The 16854-nt window shown below is 44.2% G+C and overlaps 1 protein-coding gene across 1 annotated transcript; it reads right to left on the reverse strand.

Annotated features, from left to right (window-relative positions):
* Positions 1 to 10247: 10247 nt before the first annotated feature.
* On the reverse strand, positions 10248 to 11128 carry LOC133900671 (early nodulin-20-like). The gene has a single exon (XM_062341878.1). The coding sequence runs from the start codon at positions 11086 to 11088 to the stop codon at positions 10453 to 10455; it is 636 nt and encodes a 211-aa protein (XP_062197862.1). The 5' UTR covers positions 11089 to 11128; the 3' UTR covers positions 10248 to 10452.
* Between the last annotated feature and the right edge of the window lie 5726 nt (positions 11129 to 16854).

Consider the following 16854-nt stretch of genomic DNA (forward strand, 5'->3'; position numbering starts at 1 on the left):
GCCGATATACTCTATTCTGCCTTTGTTGGATGAAATCTGAAAAATATGAGATTCCCATTATTTTTTTGGATAACGGATGTTGAATTCTCGACTTATGCTTCGCTAGAAAGATTGTGGAATTGTGCTCATTTTCTTTTCTGATGAATCTCTAGCACCATCTTGAAGCACAGTGACGTTGTGAAGGAGTCCAAATTTCTGTTCGTTCCTCATCTCTCTGGTTAGTCCAAGTACATGAGGTCTACTGCTTAAAATTGTCCGATTTTATATTCCAATCTCAGTTGTATGCATGTGGATGTGCTAATGTTTTAAACTGTAGTTCTAAGTAGAATAGTTCTAAGTGGAAGAGATAGCGATTAATTGTGTTGGTGCTGGCAGGTTTCGAGATCAACTAAATCTACCTATTCTGTTTGTTTGTGCAGGTGCTACAATTTATGCTTGTGACATTCAATTTGTTTCCTCTACGGAGTGTCCGCTGAAAGCCAGAAAACATTGAGATGAAATGAAAGAGATAGATAGATACTCGAGGCTCCCAATAACAATGGGAATTATTTCTTCTTAATAAATGCTTGATCTGAATGTTACTTCAAATTCTGTCTTTATTTTAGAACAGTTGTGCTGAATGTTTAGTTTTCACTATATGGTTAATTTATAATGTTTGTGATGGATTTTTGTGCTGAGATATTGTGGCATCACATGGAGATGTCCTATTCATGTTCATATGTCTGTAGTCATCTACTGATGCTTGGATAGTGTTTAGATTCCTCATCTCATAGGTTTTGAATCCATCTAGATTTTTCTTGACCACAGAGGGTTGTTTCGAGATCTTGGGTTTGGTTGAAGCGGCCATGGCCCTAAATGTGCATGACTACTTGGCTTGACTCTAGACGCTCCAAAGAGAGGGAATGGTGAGACATTTGCGTCCTGATCTGAGGTAGGAGGTGAAGTTGTGCTATTGCTTGAGACATGGGTCTAGCCTGGTAGGAAAAGCCTTCTTGATGAGGTCAACCGTGTCTTGGCACGGTTGATAACCGTAGAGTAGTGGTGTAGTGGTTGCGAGGGTTCTTAATCTATTCTGATCAGAGCCTTTGGATCATCAATGTCGAAGTTCCACCAAATCGACCTATCATATTACCTACAGAAGATCAGGCATCCCGCATCAAGTATCCATGAGAAGAGTTTGTATTTTTGTTCGGTTATGACTTTCCACACGTGCTGCATGTTATGTTTCCTTGTTAGCCCCACAAATTCTATTTTGTAAGCACTTCGAGCAGAGTATTTTCCATATGTAATCCATTTCCAGGTGATGGTGTCTTTTATACTTGGGCATAGCATCACTCCTCTAAATTGTGCCCATAAATTCTCAATTTTGTTAAGCTCTACGTTCATCTCGAGAAGTCCAATATGGCGAATCCATCGGTGATTTGTAATTCCTTCCTTGACCATAAAATACTTTCTTCTAGATTTTTCATAAATAATTGGCACGATGTTTCTGGGGGCTTATCCCTGGAGCCAACTTGAGTGCCAAAAGCTCGTCTTTTCTCCATCACCAATTGATATCGTGGTTGACGCATGAAAAAGCTCTCAGTCGCCTTGATCACAAGGCATCATAAGGCCTTTCCAAGGTCTATCTTCATCTTGCCACTTATACCAAAGCCAACATAATCTGAGGGCCCTTGAAAAATTGTGCAATTCCTAGATACCTAAGCCTCCTAAATCCTTCGGCTTGGTGACGGTTTCCCAGTTAACCAGGTAGTGGCCCCCTAAAACTTGATCTGGAGCTTCCCCTCGCCAAAGGAAACTACGTCTCAATCGGTCAATCTTTTTTAAAAGTCATTTTTGAAGTGGCAAGACTGTCAGGTGATACTTTGGTTGCGCTGATAGTACTGATTTTACCAAGGTTTCATGGCCTGCAAGGGAGAAGATCTTTCCTTGCCAACCCGGTAGTTTATTGCCCATTTTGTCAAGAAGTGGTTGGATGTCGACTCGTCTAAGCTTTCTTGTGTGATTCAGAAGGCCAAGGTACTTGCACGGGAAAGTCTCTACTTTGCCACAGAAGCCTTGTAAATATTATCCAGAGAGAGATCATGGCTCTGGATAAGGTAGATCTCTGTTTTGCTTAGATTTGTCACTAGGCCAGAGCATCTTCTGAAGGCATCCAGGATCTGCAACAAGGCCTCCAGTTCATGTCGATCTGGATTCGCGAAGAGCATGGTATCATCAGCATAGATAGAACATCTGAGCTTTGCTTGCCCCTGAGAGAAGGGGCATAATAATGTGATGTTGTGCCGCTTTGGTGATCATCTGTCGAAGGGGATCAATAGCCAAAATAAAGAGCATTGGTGACAATGGATTTTCTTGGCGAAGGCCACGTGCATGAGTGATGAGGGGCACCAGGATCCCATTTAGCATGATCCGCGATGAGGAGGTAGCAAGAATTTCCGACATCCAGTTAGTCCATTGGCTCCCAAAACCAAAGTTTTGTAACACCTTGATCAAGTATGGCCAACTTACTTAATCAAAGGCCTTTGATATATCCAACTTTATATACAGCGTCAGGTGTTTTCTTCTGTGGAGTTCCATAATCACATTCTTCACATACAAGTTATTATCGTGGATTGAGCGTTTCTTTATGAAAGCGTTTTGGGCTCTCGGCACCAGGTCATCAAGGCGTAGTGCCAATCTATTGGCGAGCATCTTGGTTATGATCTTAGACAGACTGCTGATGAGACTGATGGGGCGGTAGTCTAAAACCGTTATGGGATTTGGTTTTTTAGGTAGGAGAATCACATTTGCAACGATCTGTCCCAAATCCCGCACACCAAAGGAGTAAACACGACTGGGGAAAGGGGGAAAAGACACCAAGGTCTTACTTGTATCACCATTGTTGTGGCGTGCATAAACACACCCACCTTTTCTTGAATGCGAGCATGAAGGTGAAGCAGAACACACACGATTTGCATGGCCGATGGCGTCGGGGTGGGGCCTCCAACTTTTGACAACCTCTGCGTAACTGCAGCACCATGGCTCTTGATCTCTTCGGGCCTGGCCACACACGAATTGGGGGCAAAGGGAGGTAGATCTGCTATTCTGAGGATTAGTTGCTTGGATTTTGGGGTTCATACGGCTGATCCGTGTGGGGCTTGGCAGAGGAAACGACAACGGCAGCCTGCGGAGCTTCATCTAGCTGAGGATGAAGGGAAGAACTGAAAAAAAAAGGGGTCTCTCTCGCAATCCCACCTCCAATATTTACCCACCTCAAAAATGTCTCTCTCGCTACCTAAAAGTGGAGAGCGCCCCTGGCTCCCAAAAATACCCGACTGCCCGAAGCCCACGCCTCGTCCTTCTCCGCCACCTTCTTCAGCGTCGGTGGGAGGGGTTGACGGCCTCAGGCTGCACAGGGGTCGAACACCTGGTCTTCAAGTGGTTTCCTATCTCCAGGGTGACATCGCGTGTGATCTCTGGTGCGGCGGCGGCATCCATGGAATCAAGCAAGAGCTGACAGAACGAGAAGAAGAAGCCCGTGGAGTCGAACGGCATGGTGTGCCGGACCATTAGGTGTCAGAGTTCGCTTTCGGGTGGTTTGGTGGTTGAGCTGAGCCAAAGGTGGTTCTGCGCCTTTCTTGCTGGCTGGAGTTCAGAGGTTCTGTGCTGAAGCCTGTGTTTTGTTTGATTGGAATAATGGATTTGGTTCTGATGTTTGGTGTCTCGATTGATTCCGGGAATCGGGAGATGGGCAGTGGTGTGAATTTTGCTTTCCTTTGACCGTCGTGGTGCTTAATACGAGCCCGTTGAGTTTTCTTGGGTGAAAAAGATTGAATTTTTTCATTAGGGAATTGGTCTCCATCGCAGGACCCTTGATGCTGACAGGTTCATCGTCATTGGCGCCGAGCTTAGCATGAGCTCCTGGCTTCACGGGTGATGGAGTTGGGAGGTGCTGTGGATTTGCGAGGGTAGCACATGGGCCAATGGACTATCTTGGACTGGTTGCAAATCAGGTGCAAAAGCAAATATCAGCCTATTAGAGTATTAGGATAAGATATAGAGAGTCTGTTGAAGAATAATTAAATTTAAAAGGAAAATCTTTTAGATATGATGCTTCATATATATATATATATATATATATAAGAAGTGAATTTTAAAAAGTCTTTTAAAAATGCTCTAACTATCTAATTCTCTAATTCTCTATGCGAGTGATGAACAGAACAGGCACAAGCAACGCACCGACAAAGAAACAGTGCAGAGGATATTTGTACCTGCTTCAATTCGATGAGTACATAGCAAAGCTTTGATGAAGGAATCAGCAGCTACCACTGCAGTAGTACGATCGATGGAGAACACCGATCGAATAGCCAAGCCGGCCATGCATGATCTCTCACCTCAGTCCTTAGATCTGATGGTAGTAACGCGTAGTACTGTTGTCAGTTCAATTTATGCAGGTCCCATGTACGCTTTGCTGCTTAGCCCAGTCCATCGAAGAAGACGATCGAAGAGACATCCTCGAGGAGGAGCATAATAAAACTGTTGAAGTTTTTGGGTTTCTTTTTAGATGTGGAGAAAGCCCCCGAGTTCGATTAGTGAAGCCAGAGGTCTTGCACAAAAGTTCAACAATAGGAGTAACTTATACGGGATAGCAAATACAAAAGAGCTCCGCTGACTATCACATACTAAAGACCTATTTGTTTTTAGCTTCTGTTTTTATCAGAAGTCTATAAGCTAAAATAAATAGATTTGCTGAAAAGTGATTTTTAAAGAAGTTAGAAGCCTGTTTTTGAGAAAATGAATTAGAAGCTAAGAAGCTAGCTGAGAGTAACTTTTCAGAAAAGTTATGTATTAAGAAGTCAAAAATTTATTATAGAAACTAACAGTCGACTTTCAAAACAGTTTTTTAGAAAAACTAAAAACACATCATTTAAAAAAACCAAAAACATAAGCTAAGCAAATATACCTAGGAAGAGCCAAACTACTACGCTGCCTTAAAAGGAGACATCACACTTCCGATTAAAGACGTCCAAATGGACCGTACCTACTAGGTCGGCTCGAGGCACGGCACTGTAGGCACGGCCCAGGTATGGCACGGCCCGATCACCGACGGGCCGGCACGGCACGAGGCCACGGGCCGTACCTGGGCCGAGCGTGCGGCACGACGGGCTGGCACAGGCACGGTCCAGCCCGGACCGGTACGACCCGGCCCGGCACTTATTTTCTATTTTTTTATATATTTTTAATTTTTTAGCTATTTTTTAATATTTTTTTATCTATTTTTTATATTTTTATCTATTTTTTATATATTTTTTATATATATTTTTTATTATTTTATTTTTTTTTATTTTTTTATATTTTTTATCTATTTCGGCCCGACGGGTCGTGCCCGGGCCGGCCCGGCCCGGCACGATCACCGATGGGCCGTACCGTGTGCCGAGGGAAGGCACGCTGGCCGGCACGACACGGCCCGTTACTATAGATGGGCCGTTTGGGCCGTGCCGTAGCCGAACCGTGCCGAGTCGGGTCCGTACCGGACCGGCACGAACAATCCATTTGGTCATGTTTACTTCCGATGCTGTTGTCACCCAAACTGATCCTAAGCTTCAGGTGGCGTTAACTCTGAATATTTCGGACAGATATATCGATCGATCTACCTTGAAGCTAGCAGCGCCACAGTGCATAAGATTTCCATGGGACAGGCGTATAGTCTGCAAAGCATACTTATATGGACGCACGCACGCACGCTCTCATATAATATTAGGGATAATTGTAAACTTATCACTGTTTTAAACTGTTATCGTAAATTTGTCATTAAAAAATTACAAAAATACCACCAAAACTGTCATTCGAGTAGTATTCTTAAAAAAATAAAAAACCAGTAGCAAATTTACAAAAGCCCCTATATATTATTAAGGATATGTCATTAGAGAATGGCCGGGTTCGTGGCATCAGAGAAAGCTACTGTAATTTCTTAGAGATCCGGCGCCGCGCTCTCTCGAACATAATCATCTCGTGCGTTAAAAAATATACAAATATTAGACATGGTAATATTAAACATAACTCAAAGTATAGAGATGTGGGTGCGCCATGAGAGCGTCGCCGAACGAATACATCGGAAGTGATGTCGTAGTTTGATTTCAGATGTAATCTAAAAAGGAGAAGATTATATGCTAATTTCAATCTGTAGTATCAAGATTGATTATTAGATAGGGGTGAATAGATGTCTAAATAATTTTCTTCTAAAATTGATGGATTTTTCCGATTCTTGAACCTAAAGCACTTCAAAATCACATGCGAAAGTAAGAGAGACAAGAACAAATTATAAGATTTTCAAAATCAACACTCCTCTTTGATAAATGTGAACTTAGGTTCTAATTAAGGTCGTATTAAGAATCATAGCGCAAGGAATCAAGCAATTAAAGAAAAACTCATAAACACGAGAGAACTCACCGCCGGAAGAAGGGATTCTTTAAGTTAATGGATCTAGAGATTTGAAATGGTTCAAGACCAACTCATATAAGATGATTAACCATCTAGCAATAAGAACACCTCTAACATGACCTAAAAGGAGCCACTCTTAAGGAAAACGAAAATCAATTAGAAATCACCAAAAACTTGCATGAAAACATGGAAGCCAAAAATAAGAGACTAGAATGAGATGAATTTAAGCATATGCAAAAATACTTTCTTTATTAAGCTCAGAGGAACACCTTTTTTTAACAGATTATAAAGTATTTTTCTCATAAAAGCTCTCATCTAAATATAGGCTAAGCACTCATCTCTCCATCTCCACCTAACATAAGTGAAAGGCTCTTAAAACTCTCCAAAAACTCTCAAAGACTCTAATTTCCATCAGTCATACCCCTCTATTTATAGGTCTAGAGAGCTTACTTAACCCCTAAGCAATCATGTCCATAAACTATCCTTTATTTACAATGTATTCCCACCTACCATCAGGGGTAGTTTCGTCTAAATTTTTCTTCGTCTGTCAGATGGCCATGACGCTTTCATGACTTAGCTTGGCCTCGATGCTAGCTTCGCGATGATACCAAGTGCACTCCTTCCTCCCGCGATTTTTGCGGCCAAACTGAAAAACCACCTTGCACGCTTCTCAAAGCGTGACTCACCGCCACTTGCATACACCTTACGCAAGCATCTAAATTACGACACGTATACTCCGTCTTGTGATCTTCACCACCGGTAAGTCTCTCTAACTCTCGATCCCTCGAGCTGCCTTGTTACTTGCACCGGTATATCTTTCGCTTAACTTTATCAATACGCCGTCTTCATCCTTCATCTCACGCTTTGCTTAACCTCCACATGTACAACTAGGATTACCCTTGACTCCTCCTAGCTCCCTCGATCATCCGGCAACAAGCTTCCCGCTTAGCCTCGATCTTCCCATCGTTGGTCACTAAGTTGCATCCACCATCTACACATCATGAGACAAGTAAACATATACTTCCAACACTATTTAACTCTATCACAAGTTAATCAAAAATAAAATCCCTGCAGAAATGAGACATTACTAAAAAATCGCGAACATCAAATGATCCAGTTTACAAGAAATAGTCCGGCATGTATTCATGCCCATCGTCGAACCATCCAGCATATTCATTCTTGCCAGAACCCGTTTTGCATCCTCTCTGAAAAAATTACTTCAGTGAAGCATTCGACATATATATTTCCTAGCGCTGGACCATCCGGCGTTTACAGGTCTGCCAGAGCTAGTTTGCAATATCTCTGTAAGAAAAGCTTAGGCGTTCAATTTTTGATTTTTCGTTGAAATGCTCCGGCGTGTACTGCATATGAATATCAGATCATCCAATGAGTTCATTTTCTTCGGGGCCGGATCACAAACATGCCCACTCTATTTATTCTGCAACTTTGGTTAATTATGATCATAATTGCAGTACATAACCATACGTATACAATCTCAAAATCATAAAACCAAATTAATACTATTATCAATCACGTATCGTATATGAACCAAGATACAATTTAACTTGGTTTCTCATAATCCTAATTTATATATTTATTTTTGTTAGTAAAACAGATCTTATATCTGTAGCCGGTAACGAGGCGGGAAGGCTGGAGGACGAGGGTGTATAGCAAAATTTGATAAGTTATTCGAATTTGAGGGATTTTTATTAGATGGAAGAAGAGTAGAGAAAGAGATGACGTGACAATTAACTTATATTTTATATAATAGAGACTATAATATTCATGTCCCCATAACTCCTTTCTCTGAAGATCCCTCCCTCTCTGAATTAATATTGCATGCATGCACTCACCAAGTTTTTTTTATTTGTTTCTCTTTACGAAAAGAGTTTCCAAATTATAGTAAGCTGCTCAGCTCTTGTCATCATCCAAGCTCTCTGATCAGATCGACCTTAATGCGCTGCTGATCTCTGATTGAATTCAGCCATGACTAGATCCGATCAAGCTCGAGAACAAATCTGCTTACGGATGCATGCAGGACGGCAAATGCTCAACTTGTTACGGGCTCGTAACGGTGATTGGCCCAAGGTGCTTGTGTCAATCACTACGTGAAGGAACGTGATGAGCAGGCACACGTACGTATCCCGACAACGGCAGTGCAGAGGATCTCCTTGCCTGTTTCCATACAGGACCAATCTAATTATATAGTCTGATGAAGCAATCAGCTTTCAGCAGCAGTACGATGGCGCACATGATCGAATAACCAGCCAGCCAGCCAGCCCATGCATCACGCATCTCGTATTTTCAGATCTGAATTCTGAGTATATATATATATGGTTTTACTCATATAGACCATATATGTAGGTTAAAGGAAATAGATTGAGTAGAGCTGTATTTACTGAAATGAAGAGTATGTGGTTAATCGTATCAGTTTGAACAGGTTAAGCAAAGTTTCAGTCTGATTGGTTGAAACTGAGGTTGTACGAGAGATTGGATGTGTTAAGATTATGATTTATTACCTGTAAAGGGTATATGATTGGTATCGGAATTTATCTAACTTGTGAGCTTACCTGTACACGTGGACGTGATACAATTGCATTCACTAGATCGGACTCCAGAGTAAAGGACCTCATGGGCTTCTTAATCGATATAGGCTAGGTGGGTATTTTTTATGTACTGACAGATGCCACTCAAATTTATATGGACACCCAATCACCCTAATTGATTATACCCATGAGTTGAGCCTAATTAAGTAGATACGAACAATCAATCACTCATTGTATATCTATCTATACTCACGTAACCACGTTGCTTCCCCTTGCAACAAGAGTTGCCAATAGTTGATTTGTAGATCCCATAACTTTTCTTTTCTGGTCTGTGGAACAATTCAGAACCCATTCAATTGAACTGAAGATGTACTTTCCAACTACTTAAGCTGATAAAATACATAAACTAACAGTACTGATCTAAAATTGCCCGTTACCCACTCGTATCCTTACTTTCTTGTCACTGGAATATTTATTGTGAGTATACCACGGATGAAATAAAAAGCTGGAGTTTTAGCTTAGAAACGACAGAAGCTCAGTCTTAGACAAACTTTACTGAAGAAGAGCCCGAGAAACAGGCCAATTATGTATGGTGATTTTGCTTATAATGTGAGCTCGAACCGATCAAATCCCTGAATAGCAAGAAGAGACGTGAGAGTGAGACACCCATCTACCTTTCGACTGCCAGCCAGCTATATATGACCTTGAAGTCTCTTGCGTGCCGATCTCGAAAAGTTTTATCGCTAAATTATAGGCTTGTCTGCCCACTAGATCTCGCCGGCCGGCACAGGCTTACAATATTTAGCAACCAACAACTACTCGATATTATATATACTAGCTAATTGTGGTACATCGCAAACAAGATATAAATATTAACTCGATAACATCAAACTTACACTCAAGTTGATACAGATGCGTCATAGGAGTTTCGTCGAACAAAGATATCGAGAATGATATCGTAGTTTAATTTCAAATAAGATTAAAAAAGATCGGATGATTACTCACCAATTTATCTTCCACTTTATTTATTTATTTTTATTAGTAAAATAAATTATATATCTATAAACGGTAATAAGACGAGGAGACTGGGATGAGAGTGGACAGAAAAATGTATAAATTATGTGAATTTTATAAGTTTTTATTAAATAGGAGAGAGAAGAAGAAGTGACACGAAAGTAACTTATGTTTTACATAATAGATATAATAGAATAAAAGATATATATACACTTAATTATGGTTGCAATATATATAGCTGTAACACCAACATATTGCGAACCTACGCTGCAGCATCATGTTGGTAGCAGATTGGCATGCCAAACATTCGATTCATATATAGGCATCAATTACATCAACTAGAAAAGTCTCGATTCAAAGTACGGAAAATAAAAGAAAAAGGTTGGACATAGTTTTCAATCCCAACATTTTGCTCATGGAATTATTTATGTACCTAATGGAGCCCAGTCTTGAAGCGACACGACGGCCCTCATCGCAGTCCGACCCGGACCGGTCGACCCTGGCCCGCTCGACCGGGCCCGGGGCGGGCAACCGCGACCGGTCGGCGCACGATGAAGGCGCCCTCCGCGACGGCCATGGCGCTCTTGCATCCGTACAGGTCGAGGAACCCGACGACCCCGCCGGCGGAGATGGACCACCGGCGGCTGGGCGCCGATGCGGGCTCGGGGAAGAGGGTGTCCATGAGGCCGGCGTCAGATCCCACCGCCGCGACGCGCTCCCTGGTGCACTCGGCGAGGGCCACGGCGAAGGGGTCGGAGGCGGCCCGCGGGCCGGCGCGTCGGCGGCGGTTGTGCTGGTGGTGGAGGGACGACGACCGGGACGGCAGCGCGCGGAGGGGCGGCGGGAGCGGGAGCGGCGTGGGCGGGGAGGCCGCGTCGGCGGGGAGGAGGCAGTCCTTCTTGGGGACGCCCGGGTGGTGCTCCCAGGAGAAGGGCACGGAGGTAGTGGTGCTGCGGGGGGAGGGCGACGGCGACGGCGTGGAGGCCGTGGAGAGGGACGACGAGGAGGAAGACGACGAGAAGGTGCGGTTGCGGTGGTGAGCCGTGGGCGACGACGAAGCAGCCGGCGGCAGTGGTGGTTGCGGCGTTCGCGCTCGGGTCGCCATGGGTAGGAGAGAAGCGTGCGAGTCGCGAGCTTAGTTGAGGTGTGGGGAAGGCGGGGACAAGGGCGGGGAGATAAATACGGTGGACGGGTTACATTTGGGTCCTTGCAGTTTGTCAAAATTGGATATTTTGTGCTAATTTCCTTTTGGTCCTCTCTGATCTTTTTTCTTATGTTTTCAGGGGACACTTGTGAGCTACAATTAGTTTTGTTTAAAAATGATTAGTTTTTAACATAACAGGGACTGCTCTTGTATACTAGGGATGGGTTAGTAGTTCTTCTTCGAGGGCCATCCTTGGTTTGTACTCCAACAGTCCAACTTAATTCGTATCCACTGAGTATTATGTGTCGCTCGGAGTTCGGAATGCAGAATTCTTGAATTTTCGCTGAATATCCCTAAATTGCACTTTGTTCCCCTCTATTCTTTTTCTGTTTTCATGAACACTTGCAAGCTGCAATTTTTCTTTGGAAACGATTAGTTATTGAACATAACAGAGTCTGCTCTAACATACTAAGGATGGGTTAGTAGTTGTTCTTCTAGGGCATGGCATCCCTCGTTTTTGCACTCCACCTCTTAGGGTCTGTTTGTTTCGGATCCTGAATTCTGGATTGTGCTCCATAATCGGATTATGCAAATAAATAGACGGATTCTGGAAACAGATTGCAGTAATCCAGATCTGGATTGTGGCATATTCCACAATCCACCTCAGAGTAGCTTCTACAATCCACAATTCAAATTCTCACAATCCGCAGAAGAAACAAATAGGACCTTAGAATGCAGGATTCTTCAAATTTCGTAGAAGACCCCACCTCTTTATGTTTTTACCTTGTAAAACTTTTGCGAAATTCTTGTTCTCCAACTGGCCCTTGAGTTTTTATCTGTACAACAAGATACTTGGAACTTTTATGTTCTTCCGAGAGCTGAACCGTCTTCCTTGAAACATCGGTATTCCAATCCAAATGAGTCATTTGTGCGAGGAAGGTAAGCATCCTTCCATTTCTGAGATTAGAACTTTGAACTAAAATTTTGTACACTATATTGTATTTTTCCTAAATTTTTGCATGTGGACATTTTAAATTATATGCTATATGTACTCATTTCTTTAGAATTTTTTAGGACTCACAAGTACCCCAACTCTAAATGGGTACTTCTCACCTAGGGTGAGAAAATCCTCCTAAATATTCATACTCACCCTAGGTGCGCACACACCCATATGAAGTTTGCATACTTGTGAGTTCTAAAAATTCCCAAATATTGGGTAGATATATAATATGTTGGGAAATGTTCAACTGCAAAATTTGTGAAAAAATACGATAATTTTGAGCTATATAAATAAGAGAAATCTACACAGCTTTTTTAGGTGAACTTTTCTTTTTTTTTACAACTCACATATTATCGTATTTTTCCTAAACCTTTGCAGGTGGATATTTTACATTACATGCTACATGTACTCATTTCTTCAGAATTTTTTAGGACTCACAAGTACCCAACTCCAAATGGGTGCGTGCGCACCTATGCTGAGAAAATCCTCAGTCATGTAAACGAAGATGTCTTTTCTAATACTTTTGCGAACCAATGTGCTTGGTACCTAGTCGACATATACCCCTATAACTCGGAGAAGAAGGTACATCCATTCACCTGAAAAACCTTATTTCGAACGTTGAAACCGTACACGAAAATATTTGAAACGACGTGCTGACCGATGTAGTCACTGCTATAGAATTCATTTAATGGCACATCTATGTACAAACGAATTTATAGAGTATCTATATAAAAGGTATCATAGATAATTTTATACTAAAATAGTCCGAGAAAATAGCAACGAGCAGTTTCAACAAAAGGAGACGCTACAGTATGGACGTTTACAAACTAAAACCGTTTGTACTAGAGTAGTATATACGGTTCTAGTTTAGAACCGTCTATACTATTATTTTTATACAGACGATTTTAGTTTAGAACCGTCTATACTATAGACAGTAATAATACAGATGATTCTAAATTAGAATCGTCTGTATAAAGGAACAATACAGATGATTCCAAACTTGAACTGTCTGTACTGGAGCACTGGCCCCGGCCCCCTGCCGTGCGCAAATGCTGCCGCATAAGCAACGGTGGTATGATGGCGTATGTACGTGGCATATTGTTTCTTTCGCTGTGCTGCTGCGTGCTGACTGTAACATGATCAAGCATAGCACCCACGGCTGCCTTTGCGTCAAGAATCACTAACATAATCTGTTAGGAAATTAGCCATCAGCGGAAGTAACGGATGGGTCTACCGAGATGATGCACACGATCATAGACGACACCAGAAGCACGATATTTGTTAACGAGGTTCAGCCGAAGCCTACATCCCCGAGGTATGACTACGGGCGCTCCTCCCCAACTAGCAACACCGGTCGCTTCCCGGGGTTCCCGCAGACTTGCTGCCCCCTGCGAACCTGTCGCTATGCTGTCATGATTACAAACAGCGGCCATCCTCTCATATTTATAAGGAGGCATGGATACAGGAGTCCTACCAGGATTCCACTAGAGTCCTACTAGGGTTCCACCATGTACCGCTAATACAACTTTAAGTTCTATACATAATCAACTACGTACAATTATTCAACACATATCCAACAAACTCCACCTTGGCGACTAATTTTCCATCTTGAAGCCATCATGCGTGAACCTCCATGTACACCGGACTTGAGTTGTCGCCTTTGCCGCTCAACGAGAGTTGCCCAATGAGCTTTACTTAGACTCACCGCCTTTCAGAGACTCTGCTATCCCTGCAACTTCAGACTCCATGACTCCACCTGCAACTGAGCACCTTTCTCTTCTATCAACACAGTCTCCTTGAGCGGAATCCGATTCCTCTTTAGCCTTGACACATGCTTGACTCCCTGAAGCACACAGCTTCATTATAGATCTTGATTTTGATAGTACCTTACTCCAACAGCACAGTAGCCCGCATCGTCACATAAGTAGATACAACCAAAATCGCTAGATTTCATGAAGAAAACCGCTCCATGTTCGGTGTCACATGGAAAAACAAACTGAATCCAACATCCATGCTCACAATTGACTGCTTCTTGATATTGAGAACTTCACTGTTGCTTTCTGAGTCACAATAGAAATTGCCACACAAGCATTACTCTTTCACCTGACTGTTTAGGTTACGATTCTCCGACGTCTTACACCGTAGCCTCCTGCAGTCCCAGACCAACCAGATTACTCCAGTTGCAAGTAAAGATCTCCATAATCTCTACTTCCTTCCAATTCAGCCCTTGAAGCTTCTTCACGCCCATCGATCCACACTTCAGAAATCTTGTGGCCACAATTCGAATCGATCCGCACCCTTACTGATTTGGAAGAGCGCTAGCCCTCTCCAATGCAAACCTGCATCTTGAGCTCGCACCACGTATTACCACGCCACAGAGAATAACCACCACCGGCCCTCACGCTCCTATGGTGTTGTTGCCAGTCTCTTCATCTCTGCCACTGCGGTATGACTGGCCTGTTGCCGCTAGCCTATCCGCCCTGCACCACGGTATGTTCACCCTCCAAGTGAATTGTCCGCCAGCCTTCCTTGGACTGTCTGCCATGTGCTCGAAAACTATCCGGCTACCATTGTCGAACTCTCATCAGTCGTCATACGCATCACGACCAAAACACCATCGACATCTCATGCTCATCACCGAGAATCGCAACACCGGCCTGAGGTCTGGCCAACCGATCGCCTGCCTCTCCTCCTTCGCCTGTTGCAATATTCATCAGCGTCTCTGTGACATCATGTCATTCTCTAGCACCTGCGCTCCTCGTGTCTGCGACCTTTTGTCACACTCCAACACTCACGCATCCAGTGCACGTCCGTACGACACACCTTACCACATGTACGCCGATCCATTCGACGTCTAACCGAAGCATCGGTCTCACCTTGCCGAACCAGACTATTCGCCTCATGAATTGTCTACCGGGTTCATCACTAAACCTGTCTGTCGTCATCGAACTGCCCAAAGCGAACCCACCAGTTCGCGCGTGTCGTCTGTTGAGCCACCAGAATCACACGCCACTACATGCCCATGCAAAACCGAGCGCTACAGGCCTAGCACCCTTCGCACGGCTGCCTAGCGCTTGAGCCGCTCCTGGACTCCACGCGCAACAGCCGGCCTGCCATGCATGCCTGTACACATGGCCGAAGCACATGCCATGCACATCCTGATCAAGTCCCACTCCATCGCGCCTGCTCGACTGATTCCGATCCGGACTCCAATCGCATCACGTTAGCTTGCTCCTCACAGTCGGTACCAAAAGCAGGCAGTCCTCCTGTCCAACCAGGCCATCCACGCCGACCAACTCTGTTGTATCGAATTGATTTCTTATTAGCCAGCAATCCAATTCGAACAGCACCGACCGACCAATCACATCCATCTGCATGCAGCCACAGTTGGCCCACATTTGACCGAACTGATCTGGACACCAAAAAGATATCAGACTCCTGACTGCCCAAACTGACTGATCCTGCAAGCCACGTGACCAATCCGCATGGGCCTTCCAGCCTTCACACTGAACGACTCTCCAGCTTGTCGACCAGCCGACCGCATGCAGACACCTTGATCCGAACCGCCGCCTAACTCTTGCACGCGGTGCGAACTCCGCCAGAGCCCTACAGCGACGCGTATCTGTCACGAATCCTCCTCGCACCAGCACGTCTCCAGGCCTACGCACCTCGCGTCTAGTGCAACTCGCCGACGTAACTGAATAGGACACTGACTCTCACCAGCACGTCTCCGTTTGCGCACACCAAGCTGCCCGCACGCTCCCTCAGCGACATGCCGTGCTCCCATGCAGCTCAACCGCATGCTTCACATGTGTGCCGCATGCCCGGACCTCTTGCGTGTCTCGGCCACAACCGCCGATTTTCTTGCTCGACCACGGCCTCTTCCGATGACAATTCCACCGACGCTCGCGTGGACTCACCGCGGCCATAGGCGCCTTGCCTGCACATATCGGCCGCCACCATATTGCTCCACCTTGCACTGTATCTTCCTGCACTGCCTGTGCGTTCCACGACGTCTTGTAGAAGCATAGTCCTCACACCTCTGCGTGATCTTCCACGCAACGTCTCTAGATCCAATTCAACCATGGCTCTGGTACCACTTGTTAGGAAATTAGCCATCAGCGGAAGTAACAAATGGATCTACCAAGATGATGCACATGATCACAAATGACACCGAGGCACGATATTTGTTAACGAGGTTCAGCCGAAGCCTACATCCCCAGGGCATGACTACGGGCGCTCCTCCCCAACTAGCAACACCAGTCGTTTCCCAGGGTTCCCGCAGACTTGCTGCCCCTTGCAAACCTATCGCTATGTCATCATGATTACAAATAGTAGCCCTCCTCTCATATTTATAAAGAGACCTGGATACAGGAGTCGTACTAGGATTCCACTAGAGTCCTACTAGGAATCCACCATAAACCGCTAATATAACTTTAAGTCCTATACATAATCAACTCCGTACAATTATTCGACACATATCCACATAATCTTTTCCTACACTTTGCGTGTCGCGACAGTGGATGGATCGAGTGGACGAGTCCTCCAGCCACTCTGCCTTCGCTCGCTCTGTGCTTGTACGATGCCTCACGCATGCGAATGGCCAGACGGGACGCTACGTGATCCCACGCTCATCTGTAAAAAAGATTAGTACAGACGATTCTAAACTAGAACCGTTAGTAATATTAGTATAGACGTGTTCCACTTGTTTTGAGTGTATCTCTTAT

This window comes from Phragmites australis, chromosome 19 (genome assembly GCF_958298935.1).
Source record: "Phragmites australis chromosome 19, lpPhrAust1.1, whole genome shotgun sequence".
Taxonomy (NCBI): Eukaryota; Viridiplantae; Streptophyta; class Magnoliopsida; order Poales; family Poaceae; genus Phragmites; species Phragmites australis.

Coding starts and splice junctions, on each gene's coding strand:
- LOC133900671 (XM_062341878.1), bottom strand. CDS start 11,088: ATGGCGACCCGAGCGCGAACGCCGCAACCACCACTGCCGCCGGCTGCT.